Raw genomic sequence first — 10425 nt, 5'->3', positions numbered from 1 at the left:
GTTCAAGGAGAAATTCTAATATATATATAACTGTTTCGTCAGGTGATACATTTATTTAATGCTATTTCCTAATTTTCGTGTTTCTGATGAGTCCTTTGTGTGGCAAAATGCTTAATGTTTTGTGTTTTAAAGTTCAGAAAGTTTCACTTTTTGCTATTATAGGACGTTGCTAAGAAAACGAAAACTTTCCTTGTTAAATAAAATATTATCTTATATTATAAACGGGGGAAAATGAAATTAAATTAAGTCTATTTCATTTTATTAAATATGCACCTAGTTCTACAGTAGATTACATTGAAATGCTACAATCCTGTACTAGAACAGCATCTCATCTATACCTGAAGAGGTCATATATAGTGAACATTTAAATATGAATAAGTGAACACAATATTTTTTTTTATGGTTTGGTATTGTCATTGAGATGGCGTTTGAAGTTCAACGTATTACACGATGCGTTTTTTTTTCACTTTTAGTGACAAATGTTACAACAAGAAGCAGGGAGATATCTACCCACAGTAAAGGTTTTAAATTATTCATATTTACGTACATATATTGTATGCAAATTACGTATGTTTATTTGGGTTTATTGTTAAAATGTTTGATCTGTTGTTTGTTATGCTTTATGCATATTTTCCACACATGAAAGTTAAGCTCTACACGTAATAATATCTGAAAAATATTTACCTGTTTTATACTACAATTATGTTGACATCCCAAGTTACTAAAATTGTTGGACTCTGTTCGATTCTGAAACAAGAACAAAATATTATGTTAAAATACATCCAATCTATTTACTATTGTACACATTATTTACAGAGATTCTTTAAAAATAAATATGTAATAATAAAAACTTCATTATTTTCTTCCAGGCGCACTAATTTTTCATTTAAAGTGCAGGTAAACAAATGAGTTTACAGAGACGTTTTGTATAATTTCACGGTGTGATTTCTAGATAACCGGAAGGGGTGCAAAAGGAAGCTCTAGCCGGGGGATCACTGAGGTGTAAAGGAATTGAAAGCAGGTGGCTAGCAAGCGTGGCTTAAAAGAAGGAGCAAGTTGTTTCTTTTAGCTTAAAAATGTGCATGTCATGACCTGCTGGAAGGTAAAGAAAGGTTTAACAGGTTTAACGGACTCATTTTATCAGTTCAGTCCTTTCAAATCAGATTTAAAGTAATTACGAAACATTTAGAAAACTAAACACCGAACGTAAGCCGAAATGTACTCAAAAGAGAAATAAAAGTCGATAGAATTATTATTTATAATTGTCTAACGAATTTTCTAGCATATTGTTATTTATTTGAATGGATATTGTATACATGTAATTTACTTTATTCAGTAATACTATACATATATGCTTTTTTGACAAATTCTTGTTTCAACTGATATCCTGGTTGGTGGAATACGAAACATTTTGTAATATTCATCATCACCATAAGATGGTCAGTCCTAAGACTGGTTAGACACGTACCTCCACTCTTTCCTATCCTGAGCTAATCTACGCACTTCCCTAAAAATTAAACATCCTACACGCTGAACTATTTACGAACAGTAATCTAATCTAGGTCTACTTTTTAACTCCGGTTTGTGCCTCTAATACGTCTCTGATTACCCCTTCATGCCTAAGAAGGTGTCCTACCAACTTATCTTGCTTATTTCTTATTTACTTCCATAGTCTTCTATTCTCCTATTCTTTCTAATACCTCTTCATTTCTAACCTTCTTTATCCACGGTATCCTCATCATTCGCCGGTAACACCACATTTCGAACGCTTTTAACCTTTTCTTTTTCGCCGCGCCCACCGTCCATGTTTCGCACCTGTACAGCGTCACGCTCCAGACATACACTTTTAGTAATATTTTTCAACTATTTGTGAACTGTAATCTAATCTAGGTCTACCTCTACTCCTCTTCTTCTCTATCCATGGTATCCTCTTCATTCGTCTGTAACAACACATTTCGAACGCTCCTAAATCCGTGCTTCGCACGCATATGGCGTTACACTCCAGTCATATTTATTTAACAATCTTTTCCGAATTTCTGAATTCACCGTTAGCGATCATAGAAGTGACTTCTTGTTATTGAAGGCGATTCGCTATCCTTTGCTTTATATTCCTACTACTCCTTCCATCCTGACTTGTCTGACTTCCTAAATACCTAAAATCAGCCACTTCTTCTAATTTTTCGTCTCCTATCTTTAGGTAGCTAATATCGAATAATAATTAACATAACGTCAATTATAGTAAATAGAAAAAAACTTTAAAAACTTTTGGGTGTTTCATTCCCACCAGCCAGTAATGCTGGTGGGCGGGCAGTCCCTCCGGACTATGCCGGAAGGTAGGGCGGAAGGCCCTCTTCAGCCTGCTTTCAGGAATCGTGGGAATGGGTGGGTGGTGGTTCGGGTGAGAAAGTTGAGACGGACGAAATGAAGACAGAAGAGANTTTCCCAGACAACTTCATTGGATGTTAAGAATAGGTGGAAACTACGATAACTTTCGCGTTGCAATTTGATGTGTTTTGGTAAAACAGCCCAAAATAACATAGAAATGAATAAAAATAATTTTAGATATGTCGCTTTGTTTTCGAGATATCGCTTATCGAAAATCTGGTATTTTGGGTGTCGAGTTATTGCTTACAAACATACATATTGCGTTTAGTTTTAAAGTTTTTCCCTCTTTCCTCTTGTAATTACAGTACCTGAGGAGAGGTTAGGTCAGATTACAGTTCCTGATTTTATATAAAATATATTTAGTATGCTCCCAAACACAGAAAACCAGTGACGATAAATCCCGTAATCACGGAGGCCGCCTCATTGATTTATTACTTCCTATCCAATTGGAATGATGTTTAATAATCCTGAAACGGTTTTGATATTATGAGGATGTGCATCATCTTGCTGAAATAACTTGTTATTTGTTTCAGCTAATGGTAAATTTTCCATAAACTCCTCGTTTAATATTTCAAAGTACCGTTGGCGATTAAAATGTTCTGGTAAGTTAAAACACGGTTGCCTATTTTAGTATATCAAACGCTGAAACCAAACCCTCTTTGAAGTCTAACGTCGACGGTACGATGAGGGTCGCTATAGCACCAGTAGTGCTCGTCGTTGTCAAGAAATTCAGGCAGTGCTAATAATATAGACTTTATCTGCCTAAATAAGAAGAAAGAAACCTTTAAAATGATCAGCGAGTTATCATTATTATATACATGATAGTCCCCTATTGGAAACAAATGTAAAAAATGCAAAGGGTAAACTACGATTAGATAATTTTCGTAATTTAATGCTTACTTATGGAATGCAACCCCTGCATAGTTTTGAAAAGAAGAAAAAATTCTCTTTTTAACTAAAGCATAGCCAAATACAGTTCCTATTCAGAAAAATACAAGTTTGTGTCATAACTCGAAAGGGGATGATTGTTTTTTATTTTTAAAGATTGCGGTTGTCGCAACAGTTTGCTACTTTTTTGTAAAACTAAAGATGACGGCTGCAAAATTTTTATATCCCTTTTGATTTTTGGGATACAGTGCAGGGCATGTCGGAATTGTATGTTAAATACAAAATATGCATCTCTCGTTTAAATAAAATTGTGAAAAGGGCAGGATTTCTAGCCATCTACAGGTCTGACGAAGGAAGCTGGCGAACGGTCGCGCAGGTCCTTGCCCATTTATGACCTATTTGGGTAAGTCACTTGGAACCGATACACAATAAGCTTTCAGTAGGCGTAAATTATAGTGTTGATACAGATAGGACAGTAGCGTGCTAGAAAATAATGTAAAAACATGACTTATCAAAAAAAAAAAATTAACCTTTTGCTTTTGTTTTATAGTTAGTTTTAACATTCACTGTCATCATGGGAATCTCTATCACTGTCACCAACATCAACAATTAGTTATTCTGTTTGTATGTCTATTACTTGCTCACTGATCCCTATTTTTAAATATTTAATCTACGCCCCTGATAGGAATACTGAAGAATGAGAGCTGCAATCTTCATACCTAAAACTACCTACTTTTGCCACCGCGCATCCACGCCATTTTAAAATTTCCGCCAGCTTCCAGCGTTAGGCCTGTACAATACATTAACGTGATTTATTCGAAGTTATTATTCTATTATGGTATTACTTCAAGCCTAACTGAAAATTATATGTACTTTTGCGTAAAACAAACCAGAAGAGGAAAGCCTAATGTTGTTGTGCAGTACTTATACGTTTTTTATACGTTTCTTATGTCAATATTATAAAACAAATACTTCTTATTAATTAATTTAAATCGTATTTTGAATTAAAACTCTTGAACTTTTGGTTCCCGTCATTTATTATGAACATTTAAAGCAATTACGATAATAAAAATTAAAATTGTTTACTGTGAACTTGTAATTAAATTTGATACCTCGAAGATCATTTTGGTAATTAATCCTGTTACTAAACTATTGTTGTATATTTAAGAGTCAGTTTGCGAAATGACGGAGCAACAACGTCCGATAAAAATTACAATCTAGTAGCAAACGTTTCTTAATAACGTAAAAACCAACGTTGCAATATGTAATCATTCCCCCCGAGATAACCCTAAATGGCGCTGAAGTTCACGATTTCTATAAGCGAAGGCCACATTGTATATTAAATTTTTGTATATAATACGTATTAGACATCTATATCCCTGTTATAATTGTTTATAGTTTAATAACCATTAACATACATTTACCACACACGACAAACTGGTTCGTTTTAGTTTAATGTTTTTATTTTGCACATTAAAATAATATATAAAAATAAAGCGGAAAATATTGACGTAAGAACTTATTGACAACTGTTTCAAATGCGTTACATATATACCATAATACTTTATACAAATAATATGAAAAACAACAAAATTACTTTAAAAGCAGGTTTATTTTGAATGATGCATATACAGGATGATTATCCTTTTTATTGGGATTTGCAAGATAGGAAACTTTTCATCCAGAATTTTCAAGAGAACTAGGAATGTTGTCTGAAAATTTCCCAGACAACTTCATTGGATGTTAAGAATAGGTGGAAACTACGATAACTTTCGCGTTGCAATTTGATGTGTTTTGGTAAAACAGCCCAAAATAACATAGAAATGAATAAAAATAATTTTAGATATGTCGCTTTGTTTTCGAGATATCGCTTATCGAAAATCTGGTATTTTGGGTGTCGAGTTATTGCTTACAAACATACATATTGCGTTTAGTTTTAAGGTTTTCCCTCTTTCCTCTTGTAATTACAGTACCTGAGGAGAGGTTAGGTCAGATTACAGTTCCTGAAGGTTTTCCACCTTCTTTTTTACAGTAATAATTACTAAGGATAAAACAAAATAATTCGAAGTGGTCTGTGTTCCGTCGAAACTGCCAGACGCGGATCGCGATTTCCATCTTTTTGGATCTCATCAGCGCGTCGCAGGCAGCTCTGACAGAACACAGACCAACCTTTACTTAGTAATATTTTTCAACTATTTGTGAACTGTAATCTAATCTAGGTCTACTTTTTAACTCCGGTTTGTGCCTCTAATACGTCTCTGATTACCCCTTCATGCCTAAGAAGGTGTCCTACCAACCTCATTCGTCTGTTTTCTAACTCAGACCTGCGAAACAATACCATATACTTATGTTTAACTAGAATTATTTATTATGTTGAAAGTTCTATTATGAATAAAAATCCTATAAGAAGTAATGCCTTATTTGGATTTTTAGATAACTGATGTAAGTAACATTATGAAGGACAAAGGACCAGATGACAAACACTTAATTGTTCAGGTCTTTATTCTCCTTAATTATTTTCATGAAGAAGTCGAAGACACAATGAAAAGTTAATGATTCTACGAAAAAAGTTAATAGATAGTTTTCTGTTTAGAAGATTTAAATAATTACTTCATTTGAAAACATCAAAATTGTTTGTACTTATTTATTTTGTGGTATTCGAACTTAATAACAATAAGAAATACAACTTTTTATCAATAAATTGCGTAGTATTAGTAATATACCTAGGTCTATTTGATAGTATTGGTGTTATTTATAATTAAAATGTGTAAACTGCTATAAACATTTTTTTTTTATTTTTTACTATGCCGAAATAATTATCGTATTCTTCATATTTTAATATTATCTGACAGTCGCTTAATACAATTATTGTTATTTAAATGCTAACTTTTTGCTTGTTATCATCCTTCAATTCTATAAAAGAAACGACTGGTTTGTGGTAAGTAAAGTATAGTATAAACGTCTTCGATTTAATCAATTCAAAACCCATGCTCGTTCAAGTGTTGGTAGACGACGTTACAAGATTGCCATGCAGGAATGTTGGTAAAGAAGGAGAAGTTAAATCCTCTAGTCCGTAATCCGTAATTCTTTCTCATAACATCTAATCCTTTACGATATTTTACTCCACATATGGTTAAGGTACAGGCGCTACATAAGAAGTTTCAACATCACATGTAAATTGCGGCGATGGTCACATTGGTACCTACGTCAGAAAGGTATGTANTTTCGATCTTTTTGGATCTCATCAGCGCGTCGCAGGCAGCTCTGACAGAACACAGACCAACCTTTACCTGCTGTCTTAACAGCGCGTTTTAGAAAATACTACAAATGGCGATCGCGATCCGCGTCTGGCAGTTTCGACGGAACACAGACCACTTCGAATTATTTTGTTCGATTATGGTAACGTGCGTATCACGTTGAGGTGAGCTACGCCGGGATTCGTTTCAGCAAGTAGATATCCATATATTTAAATGGACCTTGTTGGAGCATATGTAATCCTCAAATGTATCATCGTACTACAGATGGCGCTCACCACGCCATTTGTAGTATTTTCTACTAAGGATAAGTTACCTTAGATTAGGTTAGGTTAAATTATGGTATCCGAAGGTTCTCATTTATCCGTTTCATGAATTCAATGACATCTGTGCTCATATTTAAGGTGATATTTGTGATCAGCACACAAAATTCTTATGTAGCACTTTATTTCAAACACGAAATAATAATTCGCATCAATATCGCAAGTTCGACGTTTAATTTGCGATAAGCGATATCTGGAAAATTAAGCAAGGTATCGAAAAATTGTACTCTTTTTTGAGCTATTTTACCAAAATATCGTTACTCAAACTTCCAAGTAAAGGGATTATTTTGATAAAGAAAGTGACACTATATATTAGATTAACTCAAAACAGCTTAAACAAATTCCCGATTAGAACTTGGGGGGAGGGGGCATGCTTCATGTAAAATGTGGCCTTATGGAGATATACATTTAGTAGAAGAGTTGATTGGTAATGGGTTTCAAGTATAAAATCATTTGAGATTTTCATGATTAATGATTTTAGTGGCTATGGAGTACATTATCAGGTCCAAATCCTGACGTGGTGAGGTTAAATTGACTGCACATTTGGATTCAGCAACTCCAAAACCATATTGTATATACAGTCAAACCTCCAGACTGAATTTATTTTTGTGTGGCTTTGAAGTTTTAATGAATATTTTTGTTATAAGTATAGCAAGTGACATAAAATCATTCAGAAAATAGCGCTGAACTCAAACATGGAAAAAGTCAAAAAACTCTTGCGAGCTCTTCGAAAACGACTGCACGAAAAATAAAAAGTATATAATTGAACAGCACAAACAAAATTACTACACAAATGTTACCTAATAGTAGATTTTTGAAAACTTTAAAAACAAAAAAGTTACAGGGTAGTTTCCAAATTGGCGTCTTTAGTAGGATGTCATCATCGATTCCCTACAACGAGGCGCGTCATTAAACAATACAAATTTCTGGACCACATACTTCTCCTATTTAACAGATTTTCTATATATTCTATGAATAAAGGTAGCTATGTCAGGTGGGACACCCACTATTTGATACATGCTAGTTACCTACTACTTAAGAGTGACTGGAAATTGTTCGTATTCCTCTCGGGAGAAGAATCAGATGATGGAAAAATTCTGGCCAAAATTGTTTTTTAAATTTTCCCAAAATTGGGATTTTTGTAACAAGATGTAGATTTTCTCAAAAATGGCTCATTTACGACTCCCAAGTGATACAGGTTGAATGTGATAGTTTCTTCTCCCGAAAGGAACACAAGCAATTTTCAGTCACCCTGTATGTGTATTATTTTCAAAACCAAATAAACGTATACCAACAATAGAAAATGGTAATTGCAATTCTTACAAAGGAATAAGCAGTGTAGTGTACCTATGTATTATTATGTAAATGAAAAAGATGTTTAACTTATTTAAATGTTTACAACGGTAGATATATTCTAAAGAAAGTCAAATCAAACGTGCCCATCACATTCATTTGGAGATACATTAAATGATGATATCCACATATAATATTTTTTTGCATCATTCTATAAAATCCGGTTTTACTATCAGTTACGTTGTATATAATTTTATATATATATATACTTGTAACTACAGACAAGAACTTNCGGTTTTACTATCAGTTACGTTGTATATAATTTTATATATATATATACTTGTAAATACAGACAAGAACTTTGAAAACAATAGTTACTGTAAATTGAAATAAAATAACTGAAAATAAATGTAGAGAGGGTACATAATCCTTTTTTTTCATAAAAATGTGTATATTTTTTATGTTCACGTAAAGATTTTATAACATGCCTACAGACGAGATATAAATTTTTTACTAAACACAGAAAACATTATCGTTAAAGTGTATAATATCTATTACATTAACGATAAAATGGAAAACATATTTACAGCATTTCAAATTTTACATTAATAACAGAAGTTTCATGTTTTAAACAAATAAGTACCTTATCTGCAATATCTAAATCTTTTAAGTTCATATGATTATCTAAATTCAAATTAAGACCTTTAATGAAAATTTGTTTGTTTGTCTGTCTGTCTGTCTGTACGAGCTACCCTGTACTGATCGATAGGACTTATTGACACGAAGTGGAGGTTGTAGGACTGATCCAGAAAACCTTATTAAGTTGTTTATATGTATTTATTATAAACAATTATAAATCGCGAACGAAGTTGTGGGTACAAGCTAATAATAAATAACATAAAATATGGAATGTTAAACTAAATCATATATGTCACCTCACATTAGGTACTTTTTTATGTACTTATTTATTATATAACAAAATTATGCAAAAAAGGTATTATATTTACCTGTAAAGGACATTGTTCTACGCAATAACCGGCGACTTCGCCTTCTAGATTTTCGGCATTGGCCAAAAAGTCCACTCCAAAACAGCACAATACAACTAGCACTCGAATCATTATCAGTGACACCGAAAAATCCATTCATAATCGATAATTTAAAACCAACCGATAAACCGTTTACAAATAATAAATTACTAATCTACCGGCTCACTTACACACACCATTCCACAATACATATAGCCATAATTATAGAGCAGACGAGAAAATGTATTTAAAAATTACCGCGAAAATATAAAATAAGGGAACGTGATAACACGGTACAGTACAGCAACACTTCTGCGCAACCTGCTAAGCCACATGTGAGCTTGTACTAAGTTGAGTTTGTTGTTTGGACGGAGTAGGCGACTTCCCCACCATTATTATAACGACTGAACAAGTGAATGAATGAAAAATAATTACGTACTCAAACATAGTTAGCCACTTCCGTCTGTACAATTAACAACTATTTAGGGCCTTGGGTACAGAAGCGGAACCCAGTTCACCCCGTACTAATATATGAATTATTAAATTGTTTAAATATGCCAGACTAAATTAACGCACAACTACGACCTGATTTTTAGCTTAAGCATGCGAGTGAATGTGTGATTAAGTATATTATTTGTGTTTTTTTGTTAACAATAATCATCTAATTAATTGTTCAAAAAGGGCTGTTTTTAAAATAACTAAAATGGAAATCTTAAGTTCATCATGGAAAAGTTTTAGGTTAGGGGGTGGTAGAAAAACCTACTTAATAAATAGGTAGGTACCGAACAAATAACTAAAAAATATTATTTTTGGAATTTAAGGGTGATACAGATGGGCAATATATGTATATCAGAAGATACTCTAATATTTTCGGAACAAATAAAATTTTAATTGTAAAAAATAACAGTCTTAATATGTGCATTGTGTGTACATTGAAAACATAAAATAAACAAACGAATTATACAATTAATTACCAAAATTATCTATAATAAAAACAGAAAAAAAGACTTACTCCTAATTCACCACAATACTTTTACTATCAAAGGTATCATCATAAGGTCGTCAAACCGAAGATATATGACACCTCTATTCCTTTCTATCCTGAATCTGCCCTTGTTTTTCGAAAACAAGAATATCCAATAGTCCTAAATATTTGTCAACAGTAATATAATCTATGTCTTCTTCTGTCCTTCTGTACTCCTGTTTATACTTTTAAAATAACTCTAACTAGTCCTTCATGTCTCAGTAGGTATCCTA

At 32.8% G+C, this 10425-nt stretch overlaps 1 protein-coding gene across 6 annotated transcripts in view; it reads right to left on the bottom strand.

The window, feature by feature from the left end:
• The window catches only part of LOC108744502 (proto-oncogene tyrosine-protein kinase ROS), an 80771-nt gene extending 71245 nt beyond the window's left edge, over positions 1 to 9526 (bottom strand). For all 6 annotated transcript variants that reach the window (XM_025973163.1, XM_025973165.1, XM_025973164.1 and 3 more), the window contains exons 1-2: positions 9151 to 9526; positions 685 to 747 (exon numbers count right to left, since the gene is read on the bottom strand). In XM_025973163.1, coding sequence (XP_025828948.1) covers positions 685 to 747; positions 9151 to 9285 — 198 coding nt within the window. In that variant the 5' untranslated portion in view covers positions 9286 to 9526. The remainder of the gene's footprint in view (positions 1 to 684; positions 748 to 9150) is intronic.
• Between the last annotated feature and the right edge of the window lie 899 nt (positions 9527 to 10425).

This window comes from Agrilus planipennis, unplaced genomic scaffold (genome assembly GCF_000699045.2).
Source record: "Agrilus planipennis isolate EAB-ADULT unplaced genomic scaffold, Apla_2.0 scaffold33, whole genome shotgun sequence".
Classification (NCBI taxonomy): Eukaryota; Metazoa; Arthropoda; class Insecta; order Coleoptera; family Buprestidae; genus Agrilus; species Agrilus planipennis.
Note: the sequence above shows the minus strand (reverse complement) of the source record. Positions and strands in the feature narration are given on the sequence as shown.